The sequence below is a fragment of the Capricornis sumatraensis genome, chromosome 10 (genome assembly GCF_032405125.1).
Source record: "Capricornis sumatraensis isolate serow.1 chromosome 10, serow.2, whole genome shotgun sequence".
NCBI classification, from domain to species: Eukaryota; Metazoa; Chordata; class Mammalia; order Artiodactyla; family Bovidae; genus Capricornis; species Capricornis sumatraensis.
The window spans coordinates 35,471,441-35,489,179 of record NC_091078.1 but is presented as its reverse complement, the minus strand read 5'-3'; the positions used below and the strand labels follow the sequence as shown (position 1 = coordinate 35,489,179).

Sequence of the window (17,739 nt, the reverse complement as noted above, 5' to 3'; positions counted from 1 at the left end):
GAGGTGATGGAATTCCAGTTGAACTATTTCAAATCCTAAAAGATGATGCTGTGAAAGTGCTGCACTCAATATGCCAGCACATTTGGAAAACTCAGCAATGGCCACAGGACTGGAAAAGGTCAGCTTTCATTCCAATCCCAAAGAAAGGCAATGCCAAAGAATGCTCAAACTACCGCACAGTTGCACTCATCTCACACGCTAGTAAAGTAATACTCAATATTCTCCAAGCCAGGCTTCAGCAGTACGTGAACCATAAACTTGCAGATGTTCAAGCTGGTTTTAGAAAAGGCAGAGGAACCAGAGATCAAATGGCCAGCATCCGCTGGATCATCGAAAAAGCAGGAGAGTTCCAGAAAAACATCTACTTCTGCTTTATTGACTATGCCAAATCCTTTGATCGTGTGGATCACAATAAACTTGGAAAATTCTGAAAGAGATGGGAATAGCAGACCACCTGACTTGCCTCATGAGAAATCTGTATGCAGGTCAGGAAGCAACAGATAGAACTGGACATGGAACAAGAGAGTGGTTCCAAATAGGAAAAGGAATATGTCAAGGCTGTATATTGTCACTCTGCTTATTTAACTTCTATGCAGAGTACATCATGAGAAACGCTGGACTGGAAGAAACACAAGCTGGAATCAAGATTGCCAGGAAAAATATCAATAACTTCAGATATGCAGATGACACCACCCTTATGGCAGAAAGTGAAGAAGAACTAAAAAGCCTCTTGATGAAAGTGAAAGAGGAGAGTGAAAAAGTTGGCTTAAAGCTCAACATTCAGAAAGCGAACATCATGGCATCTGGTCCCATCACTTCATGGCAAATAGATAGGGAAACAGTGTCAGACTTTATTTTGGGGGGCTCCAAAATCACTGCAGATGGTGACTGCAGCCATGAAATTAACAGACGCTTGCTCCTCAAAAGAAAAGTTATGACCAACCTAGAGAGCATTTTAAAAAGCAGAGACATCACTTTGCCAACAAAGGTCCTTCTAGTCAAGGCAGTGGTTTTTCCAGTAGTCATGTATGGATGTGTGAGTTGGGCTATAAAGAAAGGTGAGCACCAAAGAATTGATGCTTTTAAACTGTGGAGAATACTCTTGAGAGTCCCTTGGACTGCAAGGAGATCCAACTGGTACATTGTAAAGATCAGTCCTGGGTGTTCATTGGAAGGACTGATGTTGAAGCTGAAACTCGAATACTTTGGCCACCTCATGGGAAGAGCTGACTCATTTGAAAAGACCCTGATGCTGGAAACGATTGAAGGCAAGAGGAGAAAGGGACGACAGAGGATGAGATGGTGGATGGCATCACCGATCAATGGACATAGGTTTGAGTAAACTCTGGGAGTTGGTGATGGACAGGGAGGCCTGGCATGCTGCAGTCCATGGGGTCGCAAAGAGTTGGACATGATTGTGCGACTGAACTGAGTGGAAAATTGGAGCCGTGTAGTATACTATGATTCCTTTTCCTTTCCTGAATCCTGTTTGGTTTTTGTGAGGTTACCTTTGTGTTTATTTTGTTTTTATGTATTTTCAAACTATTCCCTAGTTGTGTAAATTTCCAATATGCAATGTATGCAGACACATTAAGTAGACTGTCATTTTAATTTGTTGAATAATTCTCCCTCCAAGACTTCTGACATAATCAGGAGTGGTTGCTCAGGAGCCTGGCTGCATAGCTGTCACTGTGATATGTCCCTCCCCATCATCCTGACAGTTCTTTTCACCTCTCTCATAGCTGTTTAGATTTCAGTTTCCTCATACTTGGTTTAATCTCTAATTTAGCGAAGTGCATCCTCTGGTGAAAGAAGACACGAAAGTAAACGTTTTTGAAGCCTTATGTGTCTGAAAATGGCTTTATTCTACTTTTATACTTAATTGAAAATTATATGAGTACAAGCCTGAAATTATTTTCTCTATGTTTTTAACTCATTGATCCGTTGTCTTGTAGTTTCAGTTGGTACTGGTGAGAAGCTTAGTGCTTGTCTAACCCTTGATTCTTTTTATGAAGCTTGTTTATTGACCCTTTTTCTGGATGTTTCTTGGATCTGCTGTGTCCATGGTTTTCTGAAGTCTCGTGATCATGAGCCATTCATCGTGTTAAGCCCTCAGTAGGCACTTCAGTCAGGACACTTATGGCCACAGTTGCAAGAAGTTTCCTTGAATCAAGGTTTATCCTCTCGTGGCCTGTGTATTATTCAGAAACTGGATGTTTTGGAAAAATTGCCTAATTTTTTTTACCTTTTCTCTCCAGTTTTTCAACTTTGACATTTGTGAGATTTTGACATCTACATTTATCTTCTCTTGAGTTTTATGTTTTATGTTTATGTTCTCTTGAATTTTATGTTCTTCCAGGAGCTCTTTTTTGTTACCTAAATGTTCTTTTTCAAATTTATATAGCAGCCTGTTTAAAGGAGGCAGGTGTCTTCTCTAATTCCTTCAAGTGTATCTTGAACACCTAGTATGTGCTAGGCTGTGAGGCGTTAGCAAGGAACAAAACCTAGTCCCTTCCCGTGCACAATTTGTATTCTTAGGGGGCAAAAGGAATAAGGAAAAAAACAACATAAAAACAACATGCACACACCACTGCTGCTGCTGCTGCTAAGTTGCTTCAGTCGTGTCCAACTCTGTACGACCCCATAGACGGCAGCCCACCAGGCTCCCGCCGTCCCTGGGATTGGGTAGTGTTGAATACAATGAAGGGATATGGAGAGAATGAGGGTGACAGGCATACCACAGTGGGAGATGCTCTTTTATGCAGAGTGGTTGGAGATGGCCTCATGGATAAGGTGACATCTTAGCAGAAAGCTGAAGGGAACCAAGGGAAACATGTAAAAATGTAGGGAAGAGGGAGCCTTGAGATAGATTCCTGCTGGTTATGTTTGAAAACCACAGGGAGGCCGGTAGAGCCAGAGCAGAGGGGAGAAGAGGTTAGAAAGGCTTCAGGTCAAATCACGTAAGGTCTTGGAGACCTCTGCTAACACTTGGACTTTTCCCCTGAGTGATCTGAGAAGCCACTGAAGGGTTCTGAGCAGAGGAGCGAACCTGGTCCTAGTTGTATTTCAAAACCACTCTGGTTCTTTGTGGAGAAGGGTCTGCGGGGACCAAGCAGAACCATTGGAGGTTGTTGCTATAGTTCAGATGAGAGTTGACTGTGACTGGGACCAAGGTGGGAGCAATAGAATATGTGAGGACTCATCTGCTTCATATATTTTTGAAATAGAGCCAGTAGGATTTGCCTTCATGGACGTTGTGAGCCATGAAAGGAGGAGGAGTCTGGGAAATTTTTAGGTTTTATTGGCCTGGGCAGGTGAAATAGAAGGACAGTGAACAGCCTGTTCAGATGGGGTTGACTAGAAGTGTGTGTTTGGACACATGTTTGTGTGTTAAGTGTGTGCTTGTGTAGATGAGTCTGGTTTTCCTGGGCAAAGTCTGGCTTGAAGATAAGATTCCCTTCCTTGGGAATTATTTGTGCATTGATGAAAATTAAAGCAGTGAGACTGACTTCACCAAAGGAACGATGGTAGATAAGAGGTCCTAGGATCAAGTGACTCTTGGAGCCACAGTGCTTAATGGTCAGGAAGAGGAGAGGATGCTTTCAGAAGGACTTAGGAAGGACACGCCTCCCTGGTAGAAGAGGAACCAGAGGAGAGAGATCCCCTGGAAGCCAAGTGCAGAACAAGCTTTCCGAAGGGCATGGTGAGCTGTGCATAGATCAGGGAGGAAGAGACAAGCATTTACCCTTGGATTTGAAAACGGAGTCATTTATGATCTTGCAGAGAAGGGGGGCAGCAGATGTAAACCGTTTGAGGGGAGTTTTGCCATAAAGGGGAACAGAAATAGAGTGGAAACCAGGGATGCATGTGAGAATAAGAATGAATGTGTGTGTGTCTGTATGAAGGCAGATGATGTGACCACATGGTTTTGTAAGCTGGTGGGCATGACCTGGTAGAGAGAAGGGGAGGAATTGATGTGCAAGAGGAAGGGGGCACTTGCTGGGCCCATGACCTCATGGGCTGAGAGGCCTGGCAGCCAGTCTGCACAGGGATGGGGAGTTAGCGTGCTCACAGTGCAGGAGAGAAGGCAGAGCTGAGACTGCGGGGGGAGTCGGTGCTTCTGTTTTCTCAATGAAGCAGGAGGCAAGGTGAACTCTGAGAATGAGAGTGGAGTGTTGTGTGCTTTGTGTATGTGGTGCTTTCCTTGGAGTATAAAGCAGAAATGTTCCCACAGGGAAGGATAATCACTGCCTGTGCTTTTAAAAAAGCATACATAGCCCTGGGTTCTGCCCCTTGAGTTTCTGACTCATTTGGCTTGGGGTAAGATCTGGCTTCAATAATTTTACAGCCTTAGTGGTGATTCTCTTGAATACTCTGGCTGAAAACCACCAGCAGAGTTTATCTCATTTAGTCCTCATAGCAACCACGTGGGGTAGCTGTCGTCCTGTTTTACAGTGAGCCAAGGTCAAATGGCTGGGACATAACGGAGCCACATTTGGATCCCTGGCCTGCCTGGTTTGAAAACTGATACAGGCTTCCAAATCCTGTGTTATCTCCACTGCAGAGTACTTGATCTTGGCTAAGAACAAGCGTTCCCAATTTAGATTTGAATGTGTCCACAAATAAAAAGCAAATGTAGAAGAAATTTTTTGACTTGCGAGTTATGAGAAAAGTAACTAAGTTATACTAAGTTAAAAGTATACTTAAAAATCATCAAGATCTGTGCTGGTATAACAGTGGTAAAGAGGAAGTCTTGTTCATTGTAGAGTATAGCATAAATTGAGATAGTCCTTTTTTTTTTTTTAAGTTCTACCAAGTTTATTACCACAAACCCATCTCACTCTACCCTCATGCCTGTGTGCTCAGTTGTGTAACTCTGTGGACTGCAGCCTGCCAGGCTCCTCTGTCAATGGACTTTTCAGTTCCAGGCAAGAAACTGGAGTGGGTTGTCATTTCCTTCTCCAGGGATAGTCCTTTTGAATGACCCTGTAATACCTAAAGACATAAAAATGTTCATACCCTTTGAGATAATGATCTCATTTCTGGGAAGTTATCCCAATAAAAGCATTAGCAGTATAAGAATACGGTATATGCAGAGATTTTTTGGTAGCTTTTTATTGAAGATATAATAACCTTAATGCCCAGTTGGGTAGATACTGATAACTGTTGAAATATTATTCAGAGTATTTAAATATTAATTATGAATGTTGTGGAGCAGCATAAATAAAACCATAAAACAATAGTGTATAGACACTGCATATATACAGCTACATAAAAACTCCATTTGGTAAAGTTTGGAGGAAAATGTTGTAAAGGAGAATAATTGTTAGAGTGAGATGGTGAAATTAAAGGTGCCTTTTTCAAAACTGCTTTTCCTAATTAAAAATATTGTTCTATATGATTATAGACTTACATGTTCATTGAAGAACTGTGGTATTAAAAATTATAAAGAGCAAAGCAAAAAAATTCATACAGTTGAAAAGTTCAGGAACCAACAATGCAGGTATTTTGGTGCGAAGGCATTTCTTCTGTTGATTGAGTTTACAACGCTATTGAGTGTAACAATCAGTTAAGAACCAAGATTTGCTTTGCTTGACTGATACGACACGTTATAAGTAGAAAGCTCTCTTAAATGGAAAACCACTGTTGCAACCAAATAAAGCAGAGGAATTCACACACACTGTTGTTCCAGTACATGATGGCTATCTTTGCTTTATGCTTGTGATCTATATTGTGATGACAACCTCAAGGTCAAAGCAAGGTCAAGGCCAGCTATGACAGAGAACTGGCCTTGAGACTTCTGGATTAGAAGGCAAATAAGGAGGCATTTCTGTGTTTTTTGGTCGATGTTAGTAGTTTAAATCAACTTATTTAAAATTTTTTTATAACTTTGTTTATTTGTTTTAGGCTGTGCTGGGTCTTCATTGCTATGCACCAGCTTTCTAGTTGTGACCAGTGGGGGCTACTCTCTAGTTGCAGTGGGAGGGCCTCTTATTGGTGAGGCTTCACTCGTTGCAGAGTACAGGCTCTAGGGTCTCTGGGCTTTGGTAGTTGTAACACAAAGGCTCAGTTGCCCTGCAGCATGTAGGATCTTCCTGGACCAGGGATCAAACCAGTGTCTCCTCCGTAGGCAAGTGGATTCTTAACCACTGCCAGGGTTAAGGGAACTCCTTATGTGATAATATATAAACTATAGTAAGAAACTTCCGTGGGGAAAATTAACTATCACTACTCACTTTCTAGATTGAATTCTCCTTTTCTGATTGAAATAATTATTTTTATATGACAATTTTTGATTATGTAGGTTTCTTAGAAGTACAGTTAGCACATAATAGAATAGACTGTACTTTGCTTATACATGTGTATACTGATTATATGAAAAGATAATCAGTATTGTCCTATAAAGATTCATTATATTCAACACATTTTCCTATGTTAAAGTGGTTTGAAAATAATTTTCTAATTTATAGAGAAATAAAACTCTATCAGGATATCGATTAAAATTAACTGATCCTAATCTTGAAAATGGAGAAGGGCATGGCAGCCCACTTCAGTATTTGTACCTGGAGAATTCCATGGACAGGGGAACCTAGCAGACTACAGTCCAGGGGGAAGCAGAGTCAGACATGACTGAAGTGACTTAGCACCCAATCTAGAAAATAATGAGGAATCTGTATCTGGCAGTCATTCAGGAACATGATATGTCTTTCCAGTTACTATTCAATCAAGTTTTATAGTTTTTCTTGAATAGGAAATCTCAAGAGCATTCCTATGTATTTGTGTTGTTTCCTTGTTGTGATTTTGGTTTATTTTCCCTTTCGTAAATATTTTTCCTTTGGTAGTAATTTTTAGATTTTTATTTCATCAGCTTTTTATTAAATTCAGATAAGTTGATACGGGTTTTGAGTTGAATATTCCAGTAGGATGTGTACCAGTAGTTCTAGGAAACCAAAATCACCTTTACTTTTACTTTGCCGAAGGTAGTTGACCCCAGCCAAGGAGTTGATTCTCAAGTTTTCTGCTCTGAGACTCTTTGAGCTTTGTTAAAATCTGATGTATATTTTCACATTTCAAGAGACTCCTTTTTAGTGGCTATAGAGAGGTCACCCTCTCTGGCTAAGATGGCATGGTTGAGTATTTCTCTCCTTTAGTCTTTCTTTATAAGATGGATTGTATTTTAAATTCTTTGTAGGAAGGAGACTTATCCAGTGTGCCTTCAGAGGTGAGAGTTTGTTGTAGGAATATGAGGAGCATAGGCCTCAAACCCATGTTTGGTCTTACCTCCATGCCTGGGGTGTTCATCCTGTCCTTCAGAAATAATAGCATGACATTCAGTTGGTATACCTCCAATGCCGAGGGTCCCAGTTGCTCAGAATGCATCTGGTGTGAGAGAGATTTGAGTGGATTCATTTGCTCCCGTTGAGACATAGTGTTGCTTCATCCAGCCTGTAGTATTAGGCTTTGCGGAGTAGGATTTTCTAGCTAACAGCCTCTTTCTGTTGTTTCTAGAGAAAAGCTGTGAAGAGACATTGGCTCATGATAAAGACCATTCAGATGAGTCTGCTTTCTGATCTCCTCACCTGCTATGTCACTGGTGGTTCTTCTAAACCAGTAGTTCTCAAATGGGGTGATTTGGCCACCCCAGGAGACACTTGGCAATGTCTAGACAAATTTTTGTTTATTATCATGACTGGGTTGTTGGGAGGGGATGTCCTTCTGACATCTAGTAGGAGAGGGCAAGGATGCTGCTAAAAACCCTACAAAGCACAGGGCTGCCCCCCACAGCAAAGAATTATCTGGTCCAAATTGCCAATAGTATCTTTTTGAATTGTGGTTTACTCTGGATGTATGCCCAAGAGTAGGATTGTGAATCATGTGGTAGCTCTATTTTTAATTTTTTGAGGAACCTCCATACCTGTTTCCACAGTGACTGCACCAGTTTGTGTTCCCCTTTCTCCACACCTTTGCAGCATTTGTTATTGTAGACTTTTTGGTGATGACCATTCTGATGATGTCAGTCAGTGGTTGACTTTATTTTTGGAGGCTCCAAAATCACAGCAGATGGTGATTGCAGCCATAAATTAAAAGACGCTTACTCTGGCGCCGGGCCACGGAGGAGGGGGTAGGTGGCGGCGGCGGCCATTTTGAGCTGCTGCCGCCATTGGAGTGGGGGGCCCCCCCTTTCCCCCTTCGCCTGCTGACAGGAAAGGTTTAAGGGGGACAGAGCCCTGGGAGGCCGGGCCGGGTTTAAAAAAAAAAAAGAAAGATGCTTACTCTTTTGAAGGAAAGTATGACCAACCTAGACAGCATATTAAAAAGCAGAGACATTACTTTGCCAACAAAGGTCCGTCCAGTCAAGGCTATGGTTTTTCCAGTAGTCATGTATGGATGTGAGAGTTGGACTATAAAGAAAGCTGAGTGCTGAAGAATTGATGCTTTGAACTGTGCTCTTGGAGAAGACTCTTGAGAATCCCTTGGACTGCAAGGAGATCCAACCGGTCCATCCTAAAGGAGATCAGTCTTTGGTGTTCATTGGAAGGACTGATGCTAAAGCTGAAACTCCCAATACTTCGGCCACCTGATGTGAAGACCTGACTCATTTGAAGAGACTCTGATGCTGGGAAGTATTAAGGGCAGGAGAAGGGGACAACAGAGGATGAGATGATTGGATGGCATCACCGACTCAGTTTACATGGGTTTGGGTAAACTCCGGGAGTTGGTGATGGACTGGGAGGCCTGGTGTGCTGCGCTTCGTGGGGTCACAAAGAGTCGGACGTGACCAAGCGACTGAACTGAACTGATTCTTACTGATGTGAGGTAATACCTCATCGTAGGTATTTTGATTTGCAAATTTTGATTTCCATTTCTCATAATTAGCAATGTTGGGCATCTTTTCATGTGCCTTTTGGCCATTGGTATGTCTTTAGATCTTTTGCCCAGTTTTGATTGTGAGTTACCCAATTCTTAATCCAGGGCAACTTCTTTTCTGTAACTCATTTTTCTCTCTGATGTTATCTGTTTGCTGGAGAAAGGACAAATAAGGTTTTCATATTTAATCCTCTTCTATCTGCCAAGTGCTGGCTCTGGGCACTGAGGATATATAAGGACCAGTAGAGGACCCAGCTCCTTGCAAGATTCAGTGTCTTTCACAGGTTTTGGTGAAAGTGGAAGAAAGACTTGATGAGGCAGGGAAAATCTAGGACAGTAGGATTCCAGAAAGATCTGAAAAGCAGGGAAAGAGTTCATTTTTAGGGCTTGGAGCACTACCTGGGAAGCCCTGTTAAAAGGAAGGCAAAACTAGATAGGTTATAGGTCTTACCTAAATATTCAGGGATATTTGTTTTAAATACATCTCAAGTTAGTAGGTCAGTCTTTTTTTGTTCTTCCTGGGAGCTGTCTCTTTCTACTGTGTCTGCTTCCTAGCTTTCCGTTTGAAGGTACTAAAGCAGACCCATCCTCTGCTCTTTCCAGGGACTGATATGTGTACTAAGAATTTCCTTCTCTGGAGAAGGAAATGGCAACCCACTTCAGTATTATTGCCTGGGAAATCCCGTGGACAGAGGAGCCTGGTGGGCTACAGTCCCTGGGGTCGCAAAAAAGTCGGAAACAACTGAGCACACACACACAGGGGCAACAGCATTGGTATTGTGTGAGTGTTGTGTCACTGGGCGGTCAGGTTGGCTCTGCTGCTGCCTGGTCACCAGCCTGTCTCTGGCTGGCCTGATCCATTGGCTGTGAAGTTCTCAGAAAAAGCAACTTATGGACCTTCTCCCTGCAATTGTGTCTACACCAATCCCTTGTGTGGCAGACTGCCTCTTCATGGTTGGCTCCAAGGTCAAATCTAAGCAATCAGAAATTCTCAACTAATGGAGAAACTTCCCTTTATTCAACTTCCCTTTTTCTGGGCAGCGTCCACTGTTACCCCTCCCCTAATACACACCCTGCCCCCAAATCCCACTTGTGGAGATTTATTCTCTCTCCTTTGTGCTTCCCCAGGGCCCCTCCTGGCTGTCCTTCCTTCCGTGGCACTGAGCACCTGTGTCCATTCCACCTCCTTCTCTCACCATGAACTCCAAGCCAAACTCATTTTCACATCCCCCAACCCAGGGGCAGCTATGCTGTTCCTGGCCAAGTTATGACCATCAGATGAACTTGAGCAACAAAATGCTGATGGGAAAATGCAGCCCTCTTTTCCTCACCAGGTTGCCTCTCAATGTTGACTTCATGTCTGAAATCCTGTTCATTTCCCCGTTATTCCCAATTTCTTAGCATCCACATTCTGCCTCAAATGTGAGTTCTGCCAGGGGCACAGCCTCCATTCTTTCAGGTGAGGAGTGAACCGGGAGACATTCCAAGGCGACCTTGCGTCTCCCAGCTCAGTGCTGTCCCCGAGCTTCATCCCCTGCCTCCACCTCTGCCCTCAGGCCTGCTGCTTCTCCCTGGGCTCTGGGTGTCCTCACACTTGCCTTCAGCTCATGTTCACACATGAACTACAGTAGAGAAGCCACTCCAGGGATTTCTGAACAAAGTCTGTGCCCTCAGTGATTTCGTAAAGCCCAGATGTCCCTTGTCATGTGTCTTCCCCTTGGAAACGTCCCTTTCTCAGCCTGTTTCTTTCTGGCTTGTCGGTGCCTGTCTGATGGTGGCATGTGCACCTCTTCCACCACTTCCGTTTTGAACTCTGGCAGCAGAATGGCCCCTGCTGTATCCCCTGTCCCATGTTAAGCTGGTTCAGTCATTTGAAACCTTTAAGCTGCCTCTGAAGTTGGTCCCATTCCTTCTCTGCTTCTTGTTAGGCTGCATTTTCACAGAATCTGGGTGTCTTTGATCCTTTTTCTTGCCTTCTCATAGTATCAGCCTTGATAAATAAATGAAAAATTATTTTTCATTCATCTTATTTCTCCCTAAGTGTCTGATAATCATGCTGAGGCTGAGCAGTGGATTTATTAATGAAGCCTCTACCTACTGATTCCTATCTAGCTTTCCTACAGCTTAAGGATAAACCTAGTGAATTGTAAAATCAAGAGAAGATATTTATTCCTCCCTCTTGGCCTTTAGGTTTGCATTATTGTCACTGGGGTTTCTTCTAACTCAGCCTAAGAAGGTGTACCTCACCCAGTGATTCTCACCTGGGCTGTACGTTAGGATCACTAAGAGGCTCTTTAAATACTGTTACTTAGGTCTTATTTCAGGGTTCTGATTTAACTGGTCTCGAGTGAGGTTCAGGAACATGTATTAGTATTAGAAAACAGAAATCCCTCTGGGTTACTCAAATGTGCCAGCAGAGTTGAGAGCCTTCTGGATCTGTAAAGTCCTCAAGCCTTGAGGCTTATTAGCATGTTTGTGTCACCACCCTGGCTGAGGAACAGGACAGAGGGAATCTTGGAGAATCTAGCTTGATATGCTATGGCAAAGGCCTATCCTTTGAAACTGTGCATTCTGAGATTTGCTTGTTTATTCAACAGATGGTAGTTGCTTTCTGTTAATGTGGCAAGTAGTGTACTAGGTGTTGAGAGAACAATTTGAAAAGGCCTCATTCTTATGGAGCTGATGATTGTTCGATTCTGGCCTAGTGATGGATTCATGACTCAGATGAAAGAAATGAGCAGGACCTACCAACCCTACTTCCCTGGTGGCTCTGCTGGTAAAGAATTCACCTGCAATGCAGGAGACCTGGGTTCGATCTCTGAGTTGGGAAGATCCCCTGGAGGAGGGAAAGGCTACCCACTCCAGTATTCTGGCCTGGAGAGTTCCGTGGACTGCACAGTCAATGGAGTCGCAAAGAGTTAGACACGACTGAGTGACTTTCACTTCACTTTACCAACGCAACTAGGTTACTATGAAATAGTAACAGCACTGGTAGCCCCAACCCCCTGTTCCTATTCGGTAATGAGCTCAGCTGGGCCATTAACCTAGAACCTAGACCTCTGTTTGGCCCTCTGGTGAACGGATAACTGAAGTCAAAGATGAAAAGACAGCCCTAGGTGACCTGCTCCTGAACACTTTCTTCTGGGCCCACATGTTGATTTTAACCTTAACTTTATCACTAACTGAAGGGAGAAGTAAGAAGTGGTTGAAGACATTCAGTTAAGAAAGATGAGTCTGCCACCTTCCCTAAAGCCTGGACCAGTGGGGCTACAGAGCCCCCTCCTGTGGTCCTTTCCCTAGAACCTGTGATCTGCTAAGTCACATCCCCAGCACGAGGTGAATTCTAACCTGAGCAGCCACAGGAACAGGGAGAGATCAGAGACCAGCGAGACCAGCTGTGAAAGAACACCAAGGTAGGCGAGCAGTCAGAGGCTTAGATCTGAGTGGGTTTTTTTTTATGCACCCCCTCCATGCTTTTCCTGTCAAGAAGCAGCCGTCTTGTGATTTCATGGTGGCAGTCACTGTCCCCGTTGTTTTTGGAGCCCAAGAAGAGGAAATCTGTCACTACTTCCACCTTTTCCTCTGCTATTTGCCATGCAGTAATGGGACTGGTTGCCATGATCTTAGTTTTTTTTAGTATTTAGTCTTAAGCCGACTCTTTCACTCTCCTCCTTTACCCTCATCCAAAGGCTCTTTATTTCCTCTTCCCTTTCTACCATTAGAGTGGTATCATCTGCATGTCTGAGGTTGTTGATGTTTCTCCTGCCTATCTTGATTCCAGCTTGTAACTTGTCCAGCCCAGCATTTCCCATGATGTGCTCAGCTTACAGGTTAAACAAACAGGGTGACAGTAGACAGCCCTGTCATACTCCTTTCTCAATCTTGAACCAATTAGTTGTTCTATACAGGGACAAACCTAGACAGTGTCTTGAAAAGCAGAGACATTACTCTGCCAACAAAGGCCTGTATAGTTAAGGCTATGGTCTTCCCAGTGGTCACATACGGTTGTGAGTGCTGGACTGTAAAGAAGGCAGAACACCAAAGAATTGATGCCTTTGGACTGTGGTGCTGGAGAAGACTGCTGAAAGTCCCTTGGACAGCAAGGAGATCAGACCAGTCAATCTTAAGAGAGATCAACTCTGAATATTCACCAGAAAGACTGATGCTGAAGCTGAAGCTCCAGTATTTTGGTCATCTGATGCAAACAGACGACTCTTTGGAAAAGTCCCTGATGCTGGGAAAGATTGAGGGCAGAAGGAGAAGAGGGCGTCAGAGGATAAGATGGTTGGATGGCATCACTGATACAATGAACATGAACTTGGGCAAACTCCAGGAGATGGTGAAGGACAAGGAGGCCTGGTATGCTGCAGTCCATGGAGTTACAAAGAGTCAGACATGAATGAGCGACTGAACAACAGCAATAACACTATGCCTTTCTCTGGAGGATGGGGCCTCACTAAATGTCCTTGAACTGCATAGAGTATCCTCACCCCTCCTCCCTGTGGGCCCCTGGAGAGCTCCCCTTAGAGACGAAGATGTGTGTGATCAGGAACTGCTTCTCGACCACTCTTAGCACTCACATCCAATCAAGGGTATCCTGCCTCCAAGTAGTTAGCTTGGAAGACTCAACACTTCATTCAGTGGTGTTGGCCATTTTTCAAAAATCATTTTGCATATTTACTCAGAATTTTGTACGTTACTTATACTTTCGGAATTCTGTAGTGATAGCAAGTATTCATTTTTTCTTTAGAGCAAATTTGTTTTTTCTGCAACCAGAAATCATTGAGCATGTAATTAATTGAATAAGCCTTGCATTGAGATTGTAGATTTGACCTGAAGACAGTTTCCCTGACAAAGTTCAGAAATGCTCTGAGTCAGAGATACATTCATTCATTCAACAGAAATATTGAGCACATCCTCTGGCAGGCACTGCTCTAGGTTCTGGGGGTACAGCAAGACTGATTCTAGTCCAATTAATCATATCTAAAGAAACAAGTAAAAAACAATAAACAACATGCTGGATAAATATACTGGGTTGACTAAAAAGTTCATTCAGGTTTTTCTGTAACATGGAAAAGAATTTCTAGGAGGAGAGATGCTATGAAGAGGGGTGGAGGAGGCAGAAGGTGGTGCTGGAACTGGTTTAGAGATCGTGATTATGGGAGGCTTCTCTGAAAAGGGGACATTTGTGCAGAGGCCTGAGTGCTGTGACTCACAGAGCCATGTCACAGTGTGTTCCAGGCAGTGGCAGCAATGGATAGAAAGAGATGGTGGCCACTTCCCACAGTGGCCCTGAGGGAAGACAAGCTTGGTGGGTCTCAGGAACATCAAAGGAGTGGTGTGGGGAGAGTGGAGTAGATGAGGGGGGAGATACTTTCATCAGCACAACAGCTACACTGCTTCTGTAAAAATAAAATCTTAAAATTGGAGGTGCGAGACCTGATTCTGAGGGAGGTGGGAAGCATCGGTGGGATGGTCTTTGCTGGAGTCAAGGCTTGGCTTCCTAGGGTCACTGTTTGGAAATATATTATATTAGCTAATGCTGTGATGGGTGGGGCTGGAGGTGGGTAATAAATGCACATCTTTGAATCTATATAGCCTTACTATAGGAAGGTCCAAGAAAGCCTGGGTGACAGTGCAGGCAGGTCCAGAGAGGAGGGTCACTAATTTTGTAATTTATTTGAATTCTTATCACTTGTGTTTTTTTAAGAAACCTGTTTATTAATATAGTATATGTGTGTGTGTGTGTATGTGTGTGAGATTTTTTACAGAAGCATTATAGCTGTTGTGTGGATGAAAGCATAAAGGAACTTTAAACCAATTCCTCCTCTGAGATAACTTGATAAATGTTTAAAGGCTGTTTGGCATTTGTATTTCTATGAAATCTAAGCATTGGTACTTAAGCGCTTTCAACAAGTGAATGGTCCTTCTGTTTTCATAGATAACACCTCATTTTCCTATTTCAAATTACATCTTTTACTCCTTCCCCAGGCAACAGAAACAGATACCAAAATCAGAGTGTGCACCCGGGCCTACCATCTCCTTGTGAAAAAACTGGGCTTCAATCCAAATGACATCATCTTTGACCCTAATATCCTCACCATTGGTACTGGGATGGAAGAACATAACTTGTATGCTGTTAATTTTATCAATGCAACAAAAGTCATTAAAGTAAGTATGAACATTTTTCTCCTTTCTATCCGACATTGCTTAGGTTTATCACGTGGCTTTGGTGAATAGCTTGAGCTCACATATATATATTTATTGGCAAGGAATATTGACATTCTTATTCTTATAGCAAATTGGTTTTCTGAAATTTAGGAGCTTTTAAAATTTTTTTCTATGTTATTTTATGTTGTGATGTAAAACACACACACACTGAGGGATATATAAAAGATACAGAGTTTGATAAATGATTATGAGGCATATAGTAGCTTCCACTTGGGACCTGAAACAGGAAATGAAAAGTGCCCCGTGTCTCTTCCTTTCTGATTACAGCTCGTTCTGAGTTTTATGGTACTACTTGCTGCTCTTCTATATGATTTTAATGCTTCTGTATACACAGTCAATCTGAATTATCCTGGGTTTTTTATTTAAAAATTCACTTACTCGTTAAAATTAATTTGTGGGCTTCCCTGATGGCTCAGTGGTAAAGAGTCTGCCTGCCAATGCAGGAGACACAGGTTCAATCACTGATCCAGAAAGTTCCTACATGCTGGTGAGCAGCAAAGCCTGTGTGCCACAGCTATTGATCCTATGGTCTGGAGCCCCGGAGCTGCAACTCCTAAGTCCATGTACTGCAGCTCTTGAAGCCTGTGCACCCGAGAGCCTGTGCTCAGCCGCAAGACACGCTGCCACAGTGAGAAGCTCATGCGTTGCAATGAAGAGTAGCCTCCACTTGGGGCAACTAGAGAAAGCCTGAGCAGCAACAGATACCCAGCACAGCCAGAAATTTAATAAATTATTTAAAAAAAAGAAAATTATTTGTGACTCCAAAATCAATACTGATGGTTCTTCTGTAGTCATTCACGGGCACGCACACGTGCAGAGTGGTGAAAACTGTAAGTGCCTGACCCTTGTGATCCAGATGAGTCAGCAGAGGCACGCCCTGCATCCCTGGGTTTGGCCCTCATTCTGTAAAAGAGCACCCTTTTCTGGCCTGTTTAGTGCCATGTTTTTCAGGGTTTTGAGCTTTTTTTTGCTGACTGATTTCTCTAGTTGGGTAGCCCCCGTGCGCTGTGCTGAAGTGCTGCCCTGTGTTCCTGCGTGCACAAAGGCTGTGATGCACTTCATGGAGAAAACGTTTGTTAGGTGGACTTTGTTTAGACATGAATTGTCATGCTGTGGGCTGTGAGCTCAACATTAGGAAATCAGCAGTATATATTAAACAAGATATCTAAATGGAAACATAGGAAACAGGGTTATATGTTGATCAGTGATGACAGTTTTGTGACCAGAGTTTCACAGACCTAACCCTGCACTTCCTGTGGGAGCAGTGGTTTTCAGCATGCCCCAGCTCACTGTTTGCAGTGACTTCACGGAACGTAAGTACCGCAAATAGCAAGAGTTCACTGTAGAAATAGTATCGTTAGTTTTGCATATTTTTGAACTCCATGTTAATATAAACAGACTCTTAAGATTCTTAGGCCTTTCTCCTAACCCAGTCGCACTTTGAAGATCCACCTATGCTGTAGTTGTGCTTTGTTCAATTTTACTAATGTGTAATATTCCCTCATTTACCTTTCCATAATTAACTGTTCTGTGGTTGACATATGCTTGGTTTGTTTCCAGTTTGGGTAAGTCATGAGCAAAACTGTGTATATACATCTCTTGTTTATACCTCTTCATGAGCTTCCCTATAGCATATACTCAGAGTGGAAGGGTTGGGTCCAGTAGTAGATAAAGGCAGCTCTCTATCCCAAAATGCTTGCACTAGTCTGTACCCTATCTAACAGGAAGTAAGAGTTCCTGTTTTACATGCGAACTAATGCTTCATGTGTCATAAGGTGTGGTGGGGACCTCAGTTCCCTTTTGTCCTTTTAAAATTAGGTTTATAGTGAACTACGGAGTTTGTTCCTTTAGGCTATAGAAGCCTAGTAGCTCGTAAACAACCAACTTCTCTGTTTGTCCTCTCTGGTTTTCCTTCTGTTATCTGTCACTGTTTCTTTCTTTTTTGGTTATTTATCCAACAGATGTATGTGTGTATACATATACACACACACATATATACATATATATATGTATACACACACACACACACACATAAATATTTAGCTGCACCATGCGGGATCTTAGTTCCCCAACCAGGGATTGAACCCCTGCTTCCTGCAGTGGAAGCTCAGAGTTTTAACCACTGGACCGCCAGGGAAGTCCCTATTCAGCAAATACTTTATGTCACACTCACCATGTATTGTAGCCATATCATGGTCACTGTAGAAGCACACAGAGATAAAGCGGAAGTTTTTCTTTCCCCTTAGGGAGATTATAGTAGGAAAAGCAATGAAGCAGTGCTTTCGTGTCTCCCTGATATCCAAGTTGTAGTCTGTGTCTAGGTACAAGAAACTCTGAATTACTTTGGACTTTGTATATATATTTTACTTTCCATTCTTACTTTAAAAAGCTTAAGGAACACAATTGCTGCTTTTGGCAAACTAGGGAAATCTTTTCATATGTTAAAATTTTTTCCAGGAAACGCTGCCTGGAGCCAAAGTAAGTGGTGGTCTTTCCAACTTGTCCTTCTCCTTCCGAGGAATGGAAGCCATTCGAGAGGCAATGCATGGGGTTTTCCTGTACCATGCAATCAAGGTATAGTGGGACACCTGTTGCCTTGGACACCAGCCTTTACTTAGGGCAAGCGTTTGCAGACTTTGG

General features: G+C 42.9%; 1 protein-coding gene across 1 annotated transcript in view; it reads left to right on the top strand.

The window, feature by feature from the left end:
• Positions 1-17,739, top strand: part of MTR (5-methyltetrahydrofolate-homocysteine methyltransferase) — a 113,427-nt gene that overhangs the window by 39,135 nt on the left and 56,553 nt on the right. Inside the window, exons 15-16 of the mRNA XM_068982985.1 lie at positions 14,860-15,039; positions 17,557-17,673. Coding sequence (XP_068839086.1) covers positions 14,860-15,039; positions 17,557-17,673 — 297 coding nt within the window. The remainder of the gene's footprint in view (positions 1-14,859; positions 15,040-17,556; positions 17,674-17,739) is intronic.